The 22,619-nt window shown below is 56.7% G+C and overlaps 1 protein-coding gene across 14 annotated transcripts in view; it reads right to left on the reverse strand.

The window, feature by feature from the left end:
* Window positions 1-22,619, reverse strand: part of PLEKHA6 (pleckstrin homology domain containing A6) — a 112,182-nt gene that overhangs the window by 13,156 nt on the left and 76,407 nt on the right. For 8 of the 14 annotated variants that reach the window (XR_007458830.1, XR_007458829.1, XM_049634458.1 and 5 more), the window contains 12 exons: window positions 19,852-19,952; window positions 16,154-16,356; window positions 14,112-14,663; window positions 11,893-12,415; window positions 11,317-11,403; window positions 10,127-10,180; window positions 5,576-5,644; window positions 4,281-4,361; window positions 3,830-3,979; window positions 2,897-2,992; window positions 1,331-1,442; window positions 570-709 (listed from right to left, as the gene is read on the reverse strand). Coding sequence is in view for 12 of the 14 variants with exons in the window: in XM_049634458.1 (XP_049490415.1) it covers window positions 570-709; window positions 1,331-1,442; window positions 2,897-2,992; window positions 3,830-3,979; window positions 4,281-4,361; window positions 5,576-5,644; window positions 10,127-10,180; window positions 11,317-11,403; window positions 11,893-12,415; window positions 14,112-14,663; window positions 16,154-16,356; window positions 19,852-19,952 (2,168 nt within the window). In the remaining 2 variants the exon portion in view is untranslated. The remainder of the gene's footprint in view (window positions 1-569; window positions 710-1,330; window positions 1,443-2,896; window positions 2,993-3,829; window positions 3,980-4,280; window positions 4,362-5,575; window positions 5,645-10,126; window positions 10,181-11,316; window positions 11,404-11,892; window positions 12,416-14,111; window positions 14,664-16,153; window positions 16,357-19,851; window positions 19,953-22,619) is intronic. The other 6 variants (XM_049634453.1, XM_049634455.1, XM_049634460.1 and 3 more) reach the window with 6 other exon arrangements.

Below are 22,619 nucleotides of genomic sequence, written 5' to 3' on the forward strand. Positions count from 1 at the left end.
AAGTTCCACCGTCTCTTGGGAATATCAGATCGTTTACGGTCAATACTGAGACACACACCGCCACGCTCCAGAGGCTGGCTGTTTCCTACAAATTGGTCTCAGTCGGCACCAGACGCTGGGCTCCCCAAGTGGAGGGCTGTGGGCACACACGGGCACATGTCTGAGAGGGCCTCACACCGTCCCTGGCCCCTGGGAGAGCCCCTGTAAACTCTTGCTGACTGGCTAGGAAACTGCTCCCCATGCTGACTCTCCACCCTCTCGTGTGCTGGAAAGCTCCGGATTTAAATCCCCACTAAGTGGTATCTTTGTTAACCATCCTGCTGTTTGGGAAGAGACTTCCCCGGGAGGAAGCTAAAGATGGCAAGTGCAGATGAGAGCAAGGAAAGGAGAAATCTGGAAGGAGGTCCGCCAAACTGGGCGCAAGATGACGACTGCCTCGGACCGAAAGCCAAAGCTCCAGGACTGGCGGCCTCTGGGGCAGGGAGGGGCACAGAATCCAGGTCTTTCAGGCAGATGAGGACCTGCTCCCCCCTCCCCCACCTACCTTCTACTCCATTTTCTCAGCTTACCTCACTGGATCCGGGCTTCGTGGGGGACCCCTGTGAGCCGGACACCAGTGAAAAGGGGCTCAGGGGGCTGGTGAGACTGGCAGAGCTGAGAGGGCTGGCGGGGCTATTGGAGCTGTAGGTGGTGGTGGGGCCAAGGCCTCCTGGGGGCAGAGGAGAGGAGAGGTGAGGGATGATAGTGTAGGGGTGTGGCCAGGCGTGTGGATGGGCTCCACAGGTGGAGGAGGCAGGGGAGGACCCGGGGATGTGGGAGGAAGGTTCCAGGGCCACCTGGGCCTGCTGAAGGGACTTATTATGGGGGCTGGGGTGCAGGCTGGCCGTGGAGAACTGTGCAGGGACAGGGGACAATGACAGACGGAAAGGACACTGTTGCCTCCGAGATGTCAAAGAAAGCCAGCCCAAAGTCCAGCCCAAAGGGCTTCAGGAAGACATTAAGGTAGTGGCTTCAGATCGCCAACGGGCCCATGGGCTTAGGGGCGGGGAGAGGCATAGGTGCTCTTTGACCTTTTCTGGGGAGGAATCTAGACCATCAGGGGCAACAGTGTCTCTGAGGGGTCTGGTGCATTCTGGGAGGAGAGGAGGGAGTAAGGGAGTCGTACCTACCCGCCCGGGGGAAGATTCTGGAGGCCTGAGAGGGCCCTGACTAGCTCTGAGCTCAGCGTAAGGGCCTGGAGAGGTGGGAGCTGACAGATGTGGGAGGGACGCCAGAGACACCAGAGCATTTCTGGCGAGCGTTTCAGGAGGCTGGTGGAGAAGGCACCCACCTCTGTGCTTGGCCGTGTCCGTGCCCCGGGACGGGTTGTTTTTCCTCAGCCCCTCCATCACGTCCTGGATCCTCCAGATTTCCTTCTGGATTTGCCGGTTGAGTACCTCATTCTGAAACAGCAGAAGAGCAGGTCAAGGGAGGTGGCCGTGAGGAGCGTCCCAGCCTCCTCCCTGCATCCCTTTGGGCCGGCGGTAGACAAGAGCCCTGTGCGCACGCGCACGCTGACGGGCACACAGCCCTCCAGCACGTTCCTCTTTCTCACGGGAAGACTGTGCCCCCCCCCCCCCCCCGGCTTCTGCAAAACGGAATGCGGGAATTGCCAGAGGAGAGGGCCCTGCTATCGCAGTCAAGAGCCCCGTTAGATCAACATGACTCAGCTTCCCCCAGGGAGGTCAGGGTGGTCTTGGAGCAAGTGTTCCCCTAGGTGGCCACTATGGGAGCCAGTTATCAACGGCAAGAGTTCCCCACTTACTAAGATTCTTTGTATCCAAACAGCCCTTTCGTAACACTCACGCCCAATGCATGCCTACACACTCATGGATTCTATTCGGTTAGAGTTTACACTCTTTGAAAACTGACAGCTGCCACTTATTTAGCACCCGACCCTCCTCCGTGCCGCGTACCAGGCTCCGCGCTAAGTGCTTTGCATACACTAACTCATCTCGGCCGCACCAGAAGTCTGCGAGGCAAAAGTGACAGGTGTCCCGACTTTGGGGATGAAGGGATGTGCGCCCAAGGCCGTCCGTTAGCAAGCAGTGCGACCACCATCTGAGTCTGGGTCTCTTTGTCTCCAGAGCTGGTGCTCAGAGTGCTTTCCTACCTCCTAAAATGTTCGTGTTGAAAGTGAGGCTTGCCCACAGGACACGGTGGCATTCAGGTGACCTGGACCAAGAGGGCCTTCACCGCACCCTCCCTAACCAGCTGCAAGTGAGGGTGGTGGTAAGTTTTGTTGCCAGGAGGAAAATAGGGGAAACTGGGGCATTAACCGCATCAGAGAGATAGGGCTTGCACAGCTTGGGTAGATACGATTGATCGAGGGAAAGGATAAGAATTCCCCAAGGTGGATGAGTCCAGCCTCCTGCCTCCAAGCAGAGCGTTCCTAACCCCTCCTGGGAAGGAAAGCCTCTTTCCTATCTTAAAGTTCCTGGGTGGCTTCTCCCGTACTGCCCACTCCTTCTGAGGTCACGAGGGATAGCTACACGTATACCCATAACTATATCCCCGTAGAGACCTATACGCTTGTCTAGACCGAAGCCCGTGTCCGTATTTATGTGTTAAATCCTTTCAGTCATAAAATACCTTCCATCTAACCCAGCTCTCTTGTGTTTCAGCTTTACTCCTTCCTAATGATTTGATGGAACTAAAGAAGAATCCACATTATCTTCGTCCTGAAAGCGTCTGTTTTAAGCGGACTTGAATCCTGTCCTTTGTCTCAGGACCAACTCCCTGTCTCAAGTCTCTGAGATCTCTAAAGCAAGAAAGGAAGCCACTTTGGTCTCTTGTGGCCCTAAGGAGAAGGGAAGGCATGCCAACCGCCCCTCCCCTGCCCAGGGGCCTTCTTCACCTGGACGTCCAAATTGAGCTGCTCCCAGAGGTCGTCGTGCAGGGCAGAGACCTCGGATTCAAGGTTCTCATACTCTATGGTGCTGTTCGTCAGGGCCTGCAAGGGCGGGTGGGTTTACTGAGAAAGCGGCCATTGCCGAAGCCTTCCTCCCATCCCGCCGCGGGGCCCGGGGCCAAGGTACCTGGGGTCTGGCAGGGCGAGGGAGGAGGGCACAGAGGGACAGGTGGAGAGGGCCCAGGGCTGAGACATTCTGATGACAGCCAAACACTGGCCTTACAAGAGGCGCAGTGGCCCATTGTACTGCAGGCAGACACAGGGAAACCAGAATCCTCTCCAGACGTGGGGGTAGGCCACAAGGGGATCGTACGATGCCCGCACCCTACTGTTCTTCCCACACTGGGTGATGCAAAGTGGGAGGGCAGAAAGAGAAAACCCAGAGGTGTTTGCTTGCTGGGGGTTAGAGACCTTTCTCCCTTCTGGGCCACGTTTTCCTGGGCCTTTGGCCGCCGCAGCCCAGAGCCATTATCCAGGCAGTGCGTACCGGCCGCAGGGTCGGCCCCGTGCCCACGGGAGATGAGGGAGGTGGCACTGCCGCCCGTGTCCTGGATCTCCAGGGGAGAGGACAGAGGTAGGCAGCAAAGCTGTGAGAACAGCCGAGGAAACGAGTAGCCCTCGACTTCACCCTGTCCTGATCGAATCCCGGTGCAGGTGCGGTGTGTGAAAAATAAGCCAGTTTCCTCGGCAGAGACTACGGATCGAAGAGGCCGGCATACGCACGGCCGCGTGCAGGGCGGTACTAAGGTCTCGCGTTTGTGCCCCTTCTGGCCAAGAGCCCCCTGCTGCTCCTGCCCGTAGAGGAGAGTCGGGAGCTAGAGGGCACAGCCTGGGGGGGGCGGCTCTCCTGTCGGGGTGCCCACGGGGGCGGGGGGGTACCGTGGTCGCCTGTGACAGCTCCACCCGAATGTTGATGAGCTGGTTCTGCAGGGACTCTTTTTTGCGCAGCAGTTTCTCCGGGTAGGCGGGCTGGTTTCCAAACATCTCCAGTTCCTGGTGGGTCCCCATCAAGGCACTTTCCAGGCTCTCCTGAAGAAGGGCAGGGGACCGGCTGTGAACAGCCCTGATAACTCCTCTCTGGGTCTTTAAGAGGCCTGAGCCCCAACGGTTCAGCCCAGCAACTTGGTGGCGATTGTCCTCCCTGGCTGGGGCCCCCGGAAGAGCTTCAGCAGTTCCAGGGGAGGGCGGTACAGAGGTTTATGACAGAGCTGTGTCAGCTTAGGGCGGAGATGGCAACCCACACCTCTCGGAGCCAGCCTCCCCCCGCCCCCCCAACCCCACCCCGCCGTCCCCACATGCCCCCAGCCCAAGACCACCCCTTGGCTCTCACCTTCTCAGCTCGGAGCTGCTGCACTAGCCGGTCCTGCTCCCTCACCACCTTGTTCTGTTCACACAGTTTGCCCAGCAGCTTCTGGGGGGCCCGAGGGGGTCGAGGGAAGGGAGGGAGAGAGAAGGGGGTGAAGGATATGGTTTGATGGGGACCTGGGAATTTGGTTGGAAGGGACTGGCCTCTGGATACCTCCTCCTTTCCCTTGCTGAGGAACCCTAGGCCTTCTTCACCTTGACCTTGGAGGCTCCTGGGAATAGGAAGTCGGTCTTCACCTTGGGAGACTCCCCAAGGACCTACCGGGAAGGGAGATGTGCTTATTCTCTGAGGAAGGGAGTCAGCTTGAGAGAGGAGTTAAATGTTAAGCCCCTGCATTCCCCTCCTCCTGGGGGTTCCGGTTCCCGAAGGGTTGAGGAGACAACGTGGCCTGGGCCTCCCAGGCCTTCCCGGCGGGCATGGATTGGAGGAGCAGGCAGTCTTGGGAAAACCAGTGAACTGGCTCCCCAGTCTCACAGGACCCTGTTCTCCCTTCCTTCCAGGGTCTCCGGATGGCTGAGGCTGGGATTTCCTTCTGAGATCTGGTCCTCGCCTGGATGGAAACTCTCCTAGGCCTACTGGGCGGACCCGCTACCCAGGCAAGGCCAGTGGTGATGGGGAGGAGGCAGGTTAGGCCAAACTTCTCTTCTGGGAAGATTTACGCTTTCCCCATATCCACACCTTTATTCACGCCATTCCTCAAACACTTCTCTGGCTCTTTTCTACTGAGCCACATCTTGTCTTCTGGGCCTTTGAACTTCAAGGCCCGGCTCACATGCCACCTGCTTGGTCCCTGGCCTCCCTGCCCTGCCCTCCTGTGGAACCCATTACCGAGCCCATTTAGTACGACACTACCCTGAAGCTCCCTGAGGCCAGGGCCAGGTTCCTCCCTCCAGTCACCGAGGCCCTCCTGCCAGGCTGGGCCCAGAGCAGCCTAGCTGATGTCTCTCCTAACCAAGTCTGAGTTCCTTGTAATAAGCAGCCCCCGCTGCTGTAGACGAGAGGGCCTAGGGCTCAGTGGAGAAACGCACGCAGCTGGCATGGGAGGAAGGGGTAATTGGTACGAACGAGAAAAGAAAGGGGATGAGGAAGGGGCAGGCAGAATGCTGTCTTGGTGGCGACAGAGGACATGAGTCAAAGGTATGAAGAGCCGGCAGAAGGACAGAGATGGACGGAGGAAAAGCCCCAGCGGAGGAGAGCGAAGATGAGGGCGACAGCGGGAGGGACCGGAGAGGACAGGGGAGCAGGAGAGCTGCTCTTACATCTGTATCCTGCTCGTTTAACTTGTAGGTGTGGAGGCCGTCCCGGAACACTTCTGGGTACGGAGGGACCTGCAGGAACACGAGGCCGGTTACAGCAGCGGGGGACAGGCAGGGCGTGTGGGGACAGGAACGCGGACAACCCTCGCTCCGTTCTTGTCCGAGACCGTGGTCCATCACCTCTCGCCGCCTCCATTCCGGGAATCTGAGCTAGTTCTTTGCCCCCGGCTGGGAAGCCTGGGATGGCCCCTGTGTAGGTTTTCCCCAATTCTTGAGGCTGATTCTGCCCAGCTCCTACTCTCCCCTCTCCCCTGAGCTCAAGATCTGTCGGGAGGGACTCTGGGGGTGCGTAGATCCCAGATGGCTTGGGTAACGACCATGACAACAACAGTTAACCCTTAGCTGTTTTGGAGGGTGAGGCATGAGGAAATGGAATGAGCATCGGAAACACTTGAGAATTATCATCTTAGTAGATTGAACACCAGCCACAGGGCTTGTGTCTAACCCAGAAGTACACCTGGGTCCGGCAAACGCTGCCCACCCCTGGTGAAGCATCTGGAAATCACCGGACATTCTACACAACCTTGGCACTGGATGGTTCCATATGACACCCCTCATGCCCTTACCCCCAAAGACGTCTGTTAAGAAGATAACAAACACGAGATAGAAGTCCTGGGCATTAAAAAGCAGATTCGTGATCCCTGGCGTGATACGGGATGGTGGTGCTGGCTATTTTGATGGTTTGAGAAACGGGCCTTGGGTCCACCCATGAACATGAAGAACAAGAGAGACACGGTGGGATGAAAGGAGAGGGGCCAGGCGGGGCCTGGAGATGAGGCCTGGTGGATGGAGGGTTGGGCAGAGCAAGCCCCAACCCAGATGGCTTGACCCGACCATGCACAAGCAGCTGAAATGGTGTTGACAGGGACCATGCTGCCAGGCGGAGGCCTTACTTGCATGAAGAGTTGGGCCCTGGGGGAGGAGTTTTCCACCATGCGGTTCACCATACTGATGAGAGTCTCGCTCTCACTCATCTGGAGAGAGGAAGGAATGGACGATTCAAACTCCGGCCCACATAGAGCTATCTCCCCATCACCCGCCTGGGCTTGTTTTCCCAGAAACAGGACAGGACAGCTTCTCACGGGGTCTCCAGCTCCCTCTCTGTTTGGCCTTAGCCATCGCTGGCCCCTTGTGAACTGTCCCAGGACCAGCCCTGAAGGTGCCCTGAGGAAAGGCCACAGAAGGGAGCTGGAGGGCTGCTGTGCCTTCGCTCACGGCCCTGCAGAGACCGCCCCCCGCCCCCCAGCCAGTGACACTCCCCCAGGGTGCCTGAGACGTGTGGGTCTCATCCACACTGGCCAAGGTCAACTCCCTGCCCCAACTCTCTTTCCTCACGTTGCTTCAAAGACCACACCGGCAGTTGGAAAAACCCATCTCCCCAAATTTGAACTAAATGAAACAGCTGAGAAAGAAAACTGGGGCTGCCCTTTGGATGGGCCTTCACACAGAGGTGGGCACAGCTCTCTCTCCCCGACCCCTGCCCACCTCTTGGCTCTAGAGTAGAAAGGATTGCTAAACACGGTTTCCAGAGCTGGGCTGGTAACATCCATGACGATCTTGGATGACACTAGGGAGCAAATAAGGAGGCCAAAACAAGCAAGCCATGTTAAAGGGACACCAGATGCTGGAACACTGCTCTCCCAACAGGTTATCTCTACGTTTCAAGGGCCATTAGGAACACGGAGGGGGAAAGACTACTTGCCAAATGAAAAAGAAAGAGAGAGAGAGAGACAAGGAAGGGCAGGAGAGAGGAAGGACAGGGAGGGAGGACAAGCCGACCAAATCAACTAGAAATGCTGTCATTTCCCCCACTGGTTCCAGCGTGGCAACATCAAAACGTGAACACATTCGGGAGCGTCCTTGGCTATGTCCCTTTAACTCAACTGACCTACAGGCGAAGGCAGCAGAAAACAGAGGGAAGTTCTGTGGGAAAAGCCTTCTGGGGAGAGGAAGTGAATGAGGGAAGGGACAGAGCCACGTTAGGGCAGAGCTTCTGGGGTCATGATGCAGGAGGCTCTCACGTTTTCGGCCCTTAGCTGCCCAATCTGTGTCACGCCCACACGTATTTTTATCTTATCCACTTAGGTGGTGACCCAGGGGCAGCCTTGCTTCTGTGTGCTGTGGGCAGGGCGAGGGGTACCCACTCACTCCCCTTTGCAGGGTCCACAGCATTTTCAAAGGCTTTCCTAGGATCTGATCCCTCTACCTCTTTTAGCCCTTTGGAATTTTTTTCCATGGCACAAAGTGTCATTGAAAAGGCTTTGAAAAGAGCGGTAGTAAGAGGTTTGTCAAATAGTTAACGGTCAACAGGACATCAGCCACATCTTTCCGTAAGGATCTGAACTCAAGTCAATCCCTATCTTCCTGGAGCCCTGTGTGTATGAGATTGTGTTTGTTGTGTATGGGGTGTGCGTGTGTGGAGTATGTGTGATTGTATATGGTGTGTGTATATGTGTGTTTGCATGCTGCTGTGTGCCATGACTGTGTCCTCTGTGTGTGTGTGTGTGTGTGTGTGTGTGTGTGTGTGTGTAGGGCAAAGCAGACCTGGTAATGCACCAGGCTTGGAGAGGGCAAAGGCGGCCCAGGCTTCTCCTGGACACCCACTGATCTCATTCCTTCCCCTACCAGTGGATCTCAAGCAATAAAGGAGGGAAGCCAGAATGTTCTCGCCCTGGCCTCTGCTCCCACTCACGCTGCAGCTTTGGGGATCTTTTAGCCCCCGCAGGCTTTGACTGTAGGATTCCTTCCTCTTCTGTGTGTCCCTTCAGTCTGTCCAAAATGTTAGATTTTGTGAGAAAGCACCCACCCCAGTGCCTTATACACCATAAAGGTGCTCGAGTAATATTTTAAATTGAGTTTTAGAAGAAAACGAATAAAATCATTATAGCAGCAGTGACCACTTCTCGCCAATGCCTGACAAAGCGTTGCCATGTACCCTCTTACTTGATTCTCCAGGAACTCTGTACGGCAGAAAAGGCGGATTCTACAACAGCCATTTTATGATTGAGAAAACCAAGGCCCAGGGAGACAAAGTGACATTTCCAAGAAAAAAGAAAAACAAAAAACAGAACAAAACAAAACAAAAAAACCACAACCCTCGTAAAATGGCAGAACTGGGACTAAATGTCTGATTCCACATTTTGGACTCTTAGCATATACAACTTCCTTTTAGGAATATTATTCTTTTAAAAAAATTATTCTTTATCTAGAGGAGGTCCTCTGAAGGGTTATTTCTCAAGCGTCCCCCCCACCTCAGGGCCCAGCCCTGTCATGAGGGCCAGAAGCCCCAGCAGGGGCCCAGCTGTGGCACTGAAGTCCTGTGCAGCCAGGCACTGTGGATGGGCCACAGAAAGGAAAGTCTGCCCAGGAGCCCTGAGGGCACTCAGCCCTGCCCCTCACTACCCAGGGCACTGCAGACCCCGCTTCCTATGGAGAAACGCCAGCACTTGTCAGCGCTGCTCTGGGCTGGCATCCGGAGACCCATCCCCACGTGGACTGGACCACTCATGGTGTGGACACCACGTGCTGTTTCTGGAAGTAAAATGCAACGCCCGTGAGGGCTGGGAGCTGTCACTGCTGATCAAAACGTGGATATCAATTCTTCCTAGTGCCCAGCGCCTTCTAAGAGGATGATCTCCCCGAGGCATCGAGGCCTGTGTGTCTAGAACGACCAACAGTTATGGCGGTAGCCTCTGATGTCAAGGGTATGGTTCTCTCTGGAACTGTAAGAGCGTAAAATAATCCTGATGAGGATTGACTCCTGCTTGTTCACATGTTAGTCATTTCCTCTGCTACAACTTGGGTCAAAATCTCAGAGCCACATTCCAAGCTCTGCCGTTTGTTGGCTGTGTGTCCCCTGGCATGTTACTTAACCTCTCTGTGCTTTCGTCTTATCGGCTCTAAAATGGGGATAACAACAGTACCCACCTTGCGGGGGTTGTTATGAAGATTAAATGCATTAGGATCTATAAAGACACCATCCTAGGGCAAGTCTGTAGTCCTTGGTTTACAAACTATGTTTGTTTAACAACATAGTTTAACAACAGCCTGTGAACTATGATAGATCATTTCCCGGATTCAGGCTGCACTAAATCCCTAGCATTTTAGCCAGCCCCCTCCACCCCCCCACCTCCCTGCCTGGCGCTCACCCCCAGTTCAAGGTCTCTGCTGCTCTCTCCAGCAGAAATGCAAATTCCCGCTTACCCCCCAGGGACAGTTCCATCTGGCCTGAACAAATAGGAGGTGGCATTAATTATTCATGTGGTCATTTCTTATTCTCCTTTTCCCCAGGAAACTCCCAGCTGCCCTAAAGGGCTTTGAGGCGAAGGGGGGCGGGGTGTGAAGGCGCAAACCAAAATATAAGCCACTTTGTTGTGTCTGGGGGGGGGGGTGCCAACAAAGGTTGTCAAATGGAGGGAAGATGAGAAGGTGGGGAGGAGCAGGGAGACACGACAGGAGGGCAGGGGAATGGGAGGGGGCACCAGCTCTGCCTACCTGCTGATCCAAATACTCTAGGTTTCTTTGCAACTGAAGGTCTAAAAGTTCATCCTACCCGGAGCCCGAGGCCCAACAGCAACACAAACAAACAGGAACAGGACAACAGAAAACAATAAAAAGGAAGCAAAGCAGTTAAGAGTTAGCTGGGGGGGCGGGGGGGGGGGGGGGGGGGGCGAGTGGGGGCAAGGTCAAAGAGAGGCCTCTGTCTATCCTTGAGGAGCTCTGGGGAAGGGAAGGAAAGAGGCTGGGGGCAGGCACCGAGGTTGCCTCCTGGACGCCTCAACCAGAGGAGGGACTCACTCTGGCCCCAGCTCGAGGGCCCCAGTTCCAGGGCTCCCGTCCGCCGGGCCCTCCCCTGGGAGAGGGAAGCACCATTGAAGCAATGCAGTTGGCCCTCCCTACCAGCTCCTGGGTTTTCTGGAAGAATCCATGGTTTCTGGGTGGGTGCACGTGCTGTGTGTCAGGGCTAGGGCTTAGACAGAGAAGGATCAGGGAGAAGGAAGGAAGGGGCACCCCTCCACGCCTGCGCAGGCTCCTCCACCCTGGCCTCCCGGGGCTGTGTCAGGACAGGGGTCAGCAACAGGACTTCGGGGACAAGGACTCTGCCTGTTGGTTCCTGTGACCCTCCTCAGCATCCCCGGTGGGGCGTCTCCATCCAGTTCTCCGGGTGGAGACCGGTGGAGACCAAAATTCTCTGGAGAACAGATTCCAGGGAGAGACCAGTGGAAAGCAGGGAGGAAAGGAAAAGACACACCATGGAAAATCTTTTCTTCCTTAATCCCACCACTTGTGTCGTTTCCCAGAAGCCGCACTCCAGGCCAAGGACAGACTTGGAGAAGACGTCTGCTAATGGCCACTCGGACCTAACTTTTCTTCCCAGGCCGTGACCCAAGCCCCTGACCATGCTGGACGGGAGGCTGTTCTGGAGTCGAGACGATCAGGACATCACGCGCCTCCAGATCTAGTCAGTCCCTGCTCCTCTACCTTATGTCACAGAGCTGGGGGTAAATGGCATCAAGCTCTGCGTTGGGGTTAGAGTCCCGGCCGGGAGGGAGGAGGTATCCAGAGGTTGCTGAGAACCAGGAGGGCCAGGTACCGGGCACAGAGCACCCCTGTGGCTGCCCTAGTTGGGCCCCCGCTCTGGGAGGAGAGGTCGTGCGGGCAGCGGGCGGGAGGAGAGGACGTACCATCTTATCGTGGGCCGTGGGGGATGGTGGGTAGTTGTAGGGGAACAGTCCTGCAGGGACTGGCCGCCTGTCTCCCAGGTAATCATACTGGAAGAGAAAGGGGATTGGAGAGGTGAGGGGGTCCGGCTGGGACACGGACTTCCCCACCAACTAACGTTCAAGGTTAGGGATGTTTGTATCCTGTCCCAGAGCAGACTCCAAATTCAAATGGATTTGCAGCATTTATCCACTGCGATAGCCTTGCAGTGACCCGTCCAGTCCTCAAAAGACAGAACCCTCTCTGCCCTCCGACAAGGAATTAGGGTTCCCGGCACAACCTGGGGAAGGGCACCAGTGTTCCTGCGCAGGGGTCAGAGCACATCCCCCAAAGCAGCTCTCCCACAGGCAGAACTGCAGGGCCAGTGGCGTCCTGGGCATCATCGTGGCTCCTGCCAACATACGGTGTGTGTCCCCATGGGGCACAGTGACCCCAAGAGTCCCAGATGCCTGCACACCTGCACATCTTCTCCGCAGATGGTAGTAGGCTCGTGGGGGACCTCAGGGGATGAGGAAGGAGGGGGCGCGCTGCTGGCTCACCTTGGGGGAGCTGACGGATCGCCTCATCACATAGGCAGCGGGGTCAGCATAGATGTCCTCGCTGCGAGGTGGCAGGCGCTCAAAACGGGCACTGGGTGAGCGGACGGGGGAGTAAATGCGGGCGCGGCTGTAGGAGCCCTGGCTGGGCGAGCGGGGCACGGAGTGGGAGCGGGGCTGCAGGGACAGGCGGCGCAGGGAGCCGGATGTGGCATCCAGCTCATCATAATAGACCGGCTGCCGGGAGGGGGAGGGGCCGGGGAGCCAGATGGTGCCATCCTGCCGCCCGTAGCCCGGAGGATCCTTCCACTCCCGAAGCTGGAAGGCAGGGCCGCCTCCATTGCGGAAGGAGTGACGCTTGTCCTCCAAGGCCCAGGGTGGGCTGATCCGATCATAGGCTGGCATTGAGCAGATGCTGTCGGGCCGCACCCCTGGTGGGTAGTACTGGTAATCATCAGGGTACTGGGAGGAGTAGGGGCCATAATACTCAGGGACCCTGCGGGACACGGGGTAGAACCTAGAGGGACTGAGAGAGAGGACACTGTAAGGAAGCCAGAACGAGCACAACCCCACCCACCCATCTGTGCCCCAGCCCCGCCTCTGTGTCCTCCAGCCTAGAGCAGACCGTGAACAGGTGAATGGTGCCCCAGGCTGACCCTGGGAGCACACAGAGGTAGCCGCTGCCTGGGCACTGAGGCTTGCTTCCAGAGGTGCAGGGAAACTCCCTCAAAGCTTCCTTCCTCTCGGGCTGAGGTCACGATCTCACGGTTCGTGAGTCTGATCCCTGCATCAGGCTCTGTTGTGACAGCAGGGAGCCTGCTTGGGCTTCTCTCTCTCCCTCTCTCGCTGTCGCGCGCGCGCGCTCTCTCTCTCTCTCTCTCTCTCTCTCAATAAATTAAAAAAAAAAAAACTGTATCTCAAAAAAAAAACACAAAAAACAAAAAACAAAAAAGCAGCTTCCTCCTTCAACCAACAACCCGAGGCTAGAAATTTCACATTCAGAGCTTCCTGGGAAGAAACTTTAAGCCTTGTTAGTTCTATCCCAGCTTGAAGCACAATGTATCAGATCCTTTCAGAGCAGCAAACAGCTGAAGGAAAGGGAACATACCAGGCACCTGGTGCAGGGAGGAGGGGAAACACCCAACACAGGGGGGACAAAAGGGCGCCTCCCCAGATTTTATGTTCTTGTCAAGGGCGGGACGGGTAGGTTCCTGGGATGCATCCCAAGTGAGGCGCTCACCCCTGGGGCAGGCCAGATGTCCCGAGCAGCAGAGTGCCACCAGAGGTGAGTAGCCTTCCTGAAGGTGTCACCTGGGGTCCCTGGAGTCGCCCACACCCAAGGGAGGGAGCAGCAGCCCCACTTGTCCCGAGATGAACGAGATGAACGCTATCAGGCTAATAAATGTCTTCCAGTATTTGAAAGCCAGTCACTGGACAAAGGAGGAAATTGGTCTAGAGGGCAGGACTAGGATCAGTGAGCGGCAACATTTCATTTCGTTTCTTTTCTTTAAAAAAAATTTTTTTTAATGTTTATTATTGAGAGACAGAGCGAGACAGAGCATGAGCATGGGAGAGGCAGAGAGAGGAGGAGACACAGAATCTGAAGCAGGCTCCAGGCTCTGAGCTGTCAGCACAGAGCCTGACGTGGGGCTCGAACCCACCAACTTCGAGATCATGACCTGAGCCGAAGTCGGACGCCCAACCGACTGAGCCACCCAGGCGCCCCTCTTTTCTTTTTTTACAACTGCAATAAATAAAGACTTTCAAACAATTAGAGCCGTTCAAAAATGGGGTGAGTGGGCTTGGCAGTCAGTGAGGCTCACGGTGGTGGAAACGCTGGAACAGGGGCTGTTGTAAGAGGGTGGGAAGCACAGACGGGTATCTGACAGGAGCAAGGCCGAGGCCCCTCCTATGACTGCCTGCGCATGTCCTGGGCACCCAGCATCCTTGTGGAGAGGTGCCGGGGACTCCGACCCTGTCTCTGAAGCAATCAGAGAGGGCAGGAATCGGGCAGGGGTCACACTCCACAGACGGTGCCACGGGGGACAGGAAAGGATCTGGACAAGCCTGAGACCCTGGGTTTTGGAGTCTTCTTGGTTTCCCAACTCAGCCTGGCTTCCCGAAGGCTTCCAGCAAGGGAAGCTGCAAGTGTTACTACCCCAGCCCCCGCCCCTGGCCATCGCAGCACCCCAGCTCCACGCCTACGCCCCATCAGGACTCACCTCCGGAGATCTTCAGGGGGCGCCACCCCCCGGCGCAGGTTCACCCACTGTTGCAGCTGGTTCATGGAGCTCTTGCGCTGGGCAATCTTGTCGGGGTTGGCACGTGGGGGGAAGTTCCGCTGGTGCCCCCCACTCTCTGAGTCCGGAGGCGGGAAAGCTGTGCTCCCCGGCCGGCTCGGGGAGCTATACTGCCAGCCATTGGGCTGGGCGGGCCGGTCTCCTCCCCCTGGGACCCTTGGGCCCTCGGGGTAAGGGCTGCCCGGCTCCGAGGATGGTTCCGGTCCGGCTTGGATGCCATTGGCTTTCACCAGAGGCTCGCTCTTGACTTCAGGCCTCTCGGGCTTCCGCTCTGCCTTCTCGCAGCCCCGGCCGTCACCCTCCCCTCGAGTCTTGGCCTCTGGCTCGGGCTTGGGGAGGCTGTTGTGGGACGGCTGGTGGTGGTGTTTGCTAGGAGGGATGTTCTCTGAGTCTGGCTTCTCATGGCTGCAGGATGCCAAGGGAGATGTTGTAAGTGACTCCAGCCCAGCAGCGAGCTGGGCAGGGGGTGGTAGACTGGGAAGGAAAAAGGAGTGGAGAAGGGTGGGCGGGAAGGTAGCAATGGAAACGGGATTCAATGAATGACAATTCTGTTTTCCAAATGCCCATTTTGCTTTCTTGCTCTAGCCCGGGCAGTTACTCGAAAACACAGTGCACTCTTGCCCATTCGTGGTGTGCTCATTTCCCCCTCTAGGTCCTCTCCACGGCCCACTCTCTGCTCCCTTCTGCTGACCTGCATTGCATCCAGCCTTCGGAAGCTATGGCCAAGACTAACCCGCCCCAGACTTGGTCTCCTCTGCAGTCTGTCCCCGCTCCAGCCCCCCAAACTCGGTGCACACTACACCAAAGCTTCATGATAGTGACTGTCCTTGATGTTTCGGCCATGGAGGCTCGTTACAGCTCAGCCTGCTGTCCTATGCAAGTTCCTTAACTTCTGCAAGTCTTGGGCTCCTCGTTGGCAGGACGGGTATAACAGTCGCTCCCCTCCTAGGACCGTGCGATCAAACACGGCGGGCGCCAGGCGCCTAAGCTGTTGCCTCAAACATTCTAGGCTTAGAAGCATGCTAGTTTCTTCTCCAGGACAAGCTTCTTCCGGGACAGACTCCGCCTGAACGTAAGCTCCACGAGGCAGAAGCATGTAGACTGGTCTTCCCTTGTTTTCCTAGCGCCCCCTACAGTGCCTCACACATACCTATTTCCAGTAAATATTTATGAACTAAATGAGCAAACTTCTGGAAGTGCGCCCCTCAGCTGAAGTGAAGATGGGACCTCGTGACGATGTTTTCCCTACCGCTTCTCAAATTCAACAGATTCAAGCATCCTTGTTGCAGCGTTGCCTGGTAAACACTTCTAAGACACTAAAATAGACTTGGAGTCTGTATCGTAAAAACCTCCTTCTTCTGGATCCCTGTTAACAATCTAACTCAAGACTCCCATCTACCCGGTTCCAGCAGAGACAGGCCGTGAGGCTGTGGGTGGCGACAGGTGGCAGGGGTGATGGGGCGGCCATGGGCTGAGTGTTCACTGCATGTCAGGATTTCCTGGCTGCCCCTATGAGGTAGGATTATAACTGCTGCCTTCACGGGGAGGAAATTCAGGCTCAGAGAGGTTAAGTGATCACCCTGATGTCACAGTGTGAGCAAGTAGCTAAGTTGGGATTCGCACCTGAGTCTACCCTCCTCCAGAGGTCATGGGTTTAATGTGCAAAGCCAAGAATAAATGAGCAAATGACCCTGGTCTTTGGCTCCTGGCCAGGCCCCGATGGAACCTGGCTTCTCTCTTGGCCTCCACCAGCCCAGAGAGAAGAGGAAGAACCGGTCAGGGGGAAGGGAAGGGAGACTCCAGGCTCTGGAATCACTTAGCCCTGCTAGGAGGCAAGGAGCGGCTCACATGTTCTCAGAGGTTCAAGCCAGCACGCCGGGCTCAGCAGGACACAGAGTGGGGTGCTCCCTTGATCCTCTTTCTCTAGCACTCCCCACCCCCATGCCCTGTGCCCTGGGACTCACCTGTGACGCACAGCTTGGGGCACCGACTTCTGGGCTGGGGGGATCTGTACTCGGGCAGCCTCCCCCATGGCCTGGATCCAGGCCTCCTGTTCCTCGGGGCTCTCGGCACTGAAGAAGTAGGTGCGGACCCCAGCGTGCTCAGCCTGTGGGGAGAGGCAGTGCGTGGAACTGGCCCCGGCCTCATCTACCCAGCACGTGGTCACCTGTCGGGAGAAGACACCCACACCCACAGCACAGGCGGTCAGGCGGGCCGTCCCCCTGACCTGCAGCTCTTTTCCCCACGAGGAGCTCAGGCGCAAACCGAGCTAGGCCAAGGGCTCCAGCTGGCGTCTAGGCGTCCGCCTTGGCTAGCTCTCTGGACCCCAATAAGCCGCCCAATGGCCAGGTAAGCTTACCTGCCCCACCTGAAGTGATTACAAACAGGAAGCGCAATTACCATGCCCGCTCTCCCATCAAATTCCGTCTTTGATTTGAAGGGCAGTTACCCGATGTCTGAGAGAGATGCCCCCCGCCCCCCGCCCCCGGGGGGCCCGCCCCCGAGCACATGCCAGCCTCGGCCCCAGCCTGGCCTCTGAGGACCGAGTGCCGTCTCTTCTGTGCAGAGACAGCCAGGCCTCCACCTCCCTGGGCATGCAAGGGGCACGCACGGACTGTTAGAGCACGCTACCTAGTTGGTGGCCGCGAGCAGGTGCGGCAGGCGGGAACCCAGAAGAGAGCTCCTGTCCAGAGGAGGGGTCCTCACGCAGTCAGAAGGAGGAGAAGCAGAGAACAGGTCAACCAGACACCAGAGGGAGAGCCAGAAGATGACGTGGCAGGAAGGTTGAGGAGCAGAGGGAAGTGGGGAGCTATTCAGTTTACCCCCTTCTACTGGCTGTCAACCACTGGGACGACAGCACCCAGCGATTCCCGGTTCAGCCCGCCGAGAGCGGGGAGGGCAGAGCTTGCGCCAAGGCAATCGGGGCTGTTGGCGGGGAGGATTCAGGGCGTCCGTGCTGTCCCTGACTCCGGCTCTGCAGCTGCAAACAACTTGGGTTTTTGTTCTGGCCTGACGCGCTGCACCTGTTTAATGGGGAGGGCTCTACCTGGTGAGACTCCAGGTTCTAAGGCCACAAGGAAGAGATGCTCCAGAGCCGAATTCTTTCTGGAACCTCAGCATGCTTCCCTGGTGAGACTTTCAGGCTCCCGGAAAAAGCAGGTAGCCCGGTTTACCCCGCTCGACATGAGAAATCCGGGTGGTTACTAGTCTCAGATGTGAACCTCACTTTGGTCTCTGACCCCACGGGTGTGAAATCATGGGTCTCTGAGGGTTGGAAGGAGAGAAGACAGGGCTCTCCTGACCAAGCCCCAGGGCTCTCCAAAGCAGCTGTGTCAAACTGTGTCAAACCCACACCTCCCACATGCTTTCCTGGCTGGACATTCGCCCTGCTGTGCCACCCCTCCCCAGCACGATTCCCTTCTGACGGGAGTCATCACGCAATGACATGTCCTACTTCTCGAGGAGTAGAGATGGGCCTCTTTCCTCTGGATCCTGCCAGTTCCCACCCTCCAGCAGGGGGCTGGCTTGTGGGCAGCGGGACGTGTTTCTAGGCAGTGAAACTGTAAGGAGGCACCTTGGGGTTGAAACTGCACAAGGGTACGGAGAGCAGGGGCCCAGGCTGGCCTCCTGGAGTGGAGGACACAGGGTTATTGTACAGGAGAGAGAGACACAGGCAGGTCTTGTGGGTGTGACCTGGGGCTGGTAGGAGCGGACAGCAAGTGAATTAATTTGCTCGTGAGCGCCCCGCGTGTGCAGAGCTCTGCTCCGGCACCAGTCACAGGAAAACAGACCTGCTCTTTGCACTTGAAGAGCTCACGGTCAAGCTAGAGGACAAAACATGCCCACAGGGAAACAAGGAGAAAGCAAAGGCACGGGAACCGCTTGCAACAGGAAAAGGCAGATCCTGGGAGAAGACAGGGCAGTTGATGGCGAGCCGGAGGGGGACACCAGCCTGGCATTGTGAAACTGGGCCATGATATTGAGGGAGGTCCCCAGTGGGGTGAAGTCTTTTGAGCCGCCACAGGGCTGGGTTAGGAAGAGGTTAAGGCATTCAGCAGCAGGCTGGGCAGAAACAGTGCCCGGCTCATTATTAGCCATCCAAGAGTTTCACTTGGTGGCCGTAACAGGACAAGCCTCCCATCTGTCTCCGTTCCCTTCCCCTCCCTTCCCTGGGGAAGGGCCACTCGATAGCCACAATCGGAACCCTTTGTGGGCCACTGAGCACAGCCCTCAGAGTTGGGTTTTAAAGAGGCAGTGCGCTTCTCGGGGGAAAGGGAAGGAGGAGAGGGGCTGATGGGCACGGCGAGCTGGGGCTATGGAGGGTGTGTGTGCGTGTGTGCGTGTGTGCGTGTGTGTGTGTGTGTGTGTGTGTGTGTGTGTGTCAGTCACTCGGGGCGCTGATGGAATGCCTGTGGCTGGCAGAGCTCCGAGCTGGAGTGTTGATGTGTCTGTGCACAGGTCTGGAGGGGAGGGTAAGACAGGCTGTTTGACTGTGTGGGTGTGTGCGCGAATGTGTACAGTAGGACTTTCTGTTGTTGGTTCAACAACCTGTTTCTATTTCCCCCAGCTAGAACCTGGCTCCCTGGAGCCAGAGTTTTATTAATTGCTCATTCTGTTCACACCTCTGGCAGACAGGACCCTAGGAGGCTAGGAACTAATTATGTGCCAAAGAAGCCCCTCCTGGTTCTGTCCTCTGGAGCGACACCTGGGCGTGCGGCCCACCTCTCTTCCACAGTCAGGTGAGCAGAGTCTGAAGGACAGGAGGGGGCAGGCTCTGAGGTCCTACAGGCTCAGATACTGACCTGGTGTTAGCGGCAGTTTCTATCACCTAACACCACGGCTTTAGGTTTTCAGGGTCGTGGACGGCAATTCTCAACTAGGGGACAGATGGCTTTGTGCTAGGGCAAGGCATGGTTGGTACCCTGATTTTATATTTGGAAGTGAAAGGAGCCTATGGTCTTTGCGTCATCAAGTACAAAAAGGGCGCGGGGTTTTTATTGTTTTCAGTGGGTCATGAATTTTTAAATGTGGAAAAACACTGGCCTGTGATGAGCCAGCTGCAAGTGTGTCTTTGATGGGTGGATTCCCCAGGGGTTCTCAGGGAGCGACACTGAGCAGGCCCACGCGAGGCCCGTCTTCCCGCGCTCTTGTTCTCCCAAACTGCTCTCTACTGGGAGGTTCGGGTTTCTTGATTTGCCATCAAACCCAACTCCCGATTTTCTCTAGAGGCTGAAAATTGAGTCGGTGTGACTGGGGGTCCAGTCCTCCGGGCTCGGTGTAGGGAGGATTCCTTTCCAGAAAGGATGTCAGAACCCCACCAGCCACGGCCCCTGCCTCTGCTGCGAGGAATTTCTGCAGCGACCGATGCTAGGCCGCTGGGCAGAGGGTTCATTCCCCCCGCCCCCAGGAACAACTGTGGGACCACCATCCACATCTCCACGGGCCCCACCTGACTCCCGAGGTAAGAGGAGGCGGCCTCTCGGGCCTCTCCTCAGCCTTACAACAGCCTGTAGCGAGTCCAGGGGTCACTGCCTACTCTTTCCTTCTGCCACCACTGGGGGGCTCCTTGGGGAGGTGGCTCGTGATCCTTCTCCAGTCCCGCGTGCTCTACAAGAGCAGGCCCCCCTCCCCCACCTGGCCTGGGAGAGAAATGCCAACTGACCTTAAAGGTGTGTTTTCGGCTGATGTTGTCCGAAGGCTGCACTGCCGCCACCCGGAAGCTCAGGAGCGGGATGCTACCCAGGATGCTCTCCTCCTTCTCATCTGTTGGGTGAACAGAGGCCCGGGTGAGATGCACGTGCCCGTGGCCCGCGCAGAGGGGGAGAGAGAGAGGAGGGTATCAGCCCTCTTACGACAGATACCGATAAATACTTGTGGCTCATCTACGGCCTGTCAGGACTCGGGGCCGCCACCCACCAAGCACCCAGGGTGTGCTCTGTACAACAACGCGAGGCACGCTCCCGGGAGGTAGGGAACCCCGGCGGCCTTGCAGACACGGTTCTAGATACTGGGACTAGAGAGGCGAACGAGAGAGAAGTGGTACGCACCCTCCAGGAGCTTACCTTAGGGTAAACAGATAAGTGACGACTGACATTACAGAGGGTTTGCTATACGCCGGGTCCCGTTCTAAGTTAATTGCCTTAAAGGATTTCACCGTACCAACAATCCCACGAAAAGGTCCTGCTGCTACCCCATTTTCTGGGGAAGGAGGCTGAGATACAGCGGAGAGGTTAAGTAATTGGTCCCAGGTTACTTAAGTAGAGAGTGGTGGATTGGTCTTTGGACCCAAGAAGTCTGACTCCCAAGCAGGCATTTTTTTTTTTTAATGTTTACTTATTTTTGAGAGAGACAGAGCGTGAGCGAGGGAGGGGCAGAGAGAGAGGGAGACACAGAATCTGAAACGGGCTCCAGGCTCCGAGCGGTCGGCACAGAGCCCGACGCGGGGCTCGAACTCACGGACCGTGAGATCATGACCTGAGCCGGAGTCGGACGCTTAACCAATTGAGCCACCCAGGTGCCCCCTGAGCAGGCATTCTTAACCACTCTCCTGTCTATAGAGACTCTGCAAGCAAGACAATTCCGACAGGGATACACATGGATGATAATGGGATCGGGCAGGGCAGAGAGGATAGTCCCCTCTTCGGCTCAGGCTCCTCTGGGTAACCGTTTCCAAGGTTTTCCCAGTCACCCAGCAGCTTGCTCTGTCCTCTCCTGACAGGGGTCTGCCTTCCCCTCTATGGCCCCCCATGTCTCCACAGGAAGACATGCCCCTGTGTAACCTCTTGGCCCTCTGTTCCCCGGATCAGGCTAACAGCCAGGCTGTTACATAATTCATCCCGAATCTCCAAAGGAGCCTGATGGATTAGCTAGTCAGGCCCCCAGGTGTCAGCAGGAGCCACGGAAGGTGGGGGTGCTCTGTGGAATAGGTGGGGGGGGGGCAACTTTGAGGCCCTGGCAAGCCTCTCCCCATTTCCCTAGGATAGCTCTTTTTTTTTTTTTTTTTTTTTTTTTGGGACAGAGAGAGACAAAGCATGAACGGGGGAGGGGCAGAGAGAGAGGGAGACACAGAATCGGAAACAGGCTCCAGGCTCCGAGCCATCAGCCCAGAGCCCGACGCGGGGCTCGAACTCACGGACCGCGAGATCGTGACCTGGCTGAAGTCGGACGCTTAACCGACTGCGCCACCCAGGCGCCCCTCTAGGATAGCTCTTGAGTCAGGCTAGAGACCCTGCAAAACCCTCAGGGTTCAGAAGGGGTCTCTGGGATTATACGCTCATGGGTTCCCCTTCTCTTCTTCCTCATCACTTAGATAAGATACTTGGCTTAAGGTCCAGCTTCCTATGCAGACTCAGCATGGTACGCAGAGGAAGGGCTAAGCCAAAGGATCAGGAGGGACCCAGGGCCGGGGACCCAGGGCTTCTTCAGGGAAACAGAGGCTGCCATCTCCTGGGGGTGATGGCCTTCTGCCTGGTAGTCCCCAGGCCAGTGTTTACGGGGTCTCTTGAGCGCATCTCTCAGTGGATGGTGGCCCCCATCACGGTGCCTCTTGAGTCCACAGCTCTTAAGTTTCTACCCTCACGCCAGTCCCAGAGTCTCTTGTCTGCAGAGGGCCTGGCTTTCCTTCATATTCGTTCATACTCTGGCTCCAGTCAGCCCTGGGTCCCAGAGGCTCAGCGCCAGGGACCAAGCCTTGGCGGATTCTTCTCCCTCCGTCTTGGGGTTTTCTCTGTGACTGGATCCTGTATATGCAGCCCCTTCCTGATTTCTCTCCTCGGGTTCAGGTGGCAGCAACGCAGGGCACAGGGACAGCAGCATTCTGTAGGGTCACTGGGTACAACCTTTGTTTGTGCAAGTTAATGATTCACTGAATTGCCCCCAGGAGGCCCAGAGGAGGCAGGGCTCTGCCATTCCTGGGGCATGGAGGAAAAGAAACAGCCTCTCCTGCTGCAAAATCACTTTACCCTTCTCTTCTTGTGGCCCCGCGTCAGCGTGACGGGGCCGTCGCTGTCATCAGCCCTCACTAGCTCCCAAGGTGCCTTCCCTGACACAACGTTGCTGTACGTATTTTAAAAATAACTTCCTGGAGGCTGCCTCACCAAAGTTATTAGGTCTCTCTCTCTCTCTCTCTCTTTCTGTTTTTGAGAGGCTAGAGAGTGAGTGTAGGGGTGCACGGAGAGGACAGAAGCTGGGGGATGTTCGTTTACTCAACACTGGGCACCTACCATGTGCCATAATGCAGCGTTTTAGGCGCTGTGGCGACAGCGGTGAACAACACTGCGATTTCTGCCCCCACAGACTGGACGACAGGGCGACAGGAGGAAGCTCCACACACAAGCCCCGATTGGTAGGTCACCTTACCTAGTAGTGAGTAGGGACCTTCCTCTTCTTCTTCCCGTTCCTACCCCATCCCCCGCCCCAGGACTTCACCGC

The sequence above is a fragment of the Panthera uncia genome, chromosome F1 (assembly GCF_023721935.1).
Source record: "Panthera uncia isolate 11264 chromosome F1, Puncia_PCG_1.0, whole genome shotgun sequence".
NCBI lineage: Eukaryota > Metazoa > Chordata > Mammalia > Carnivora > Felidae > Panthera > Panthera uncia.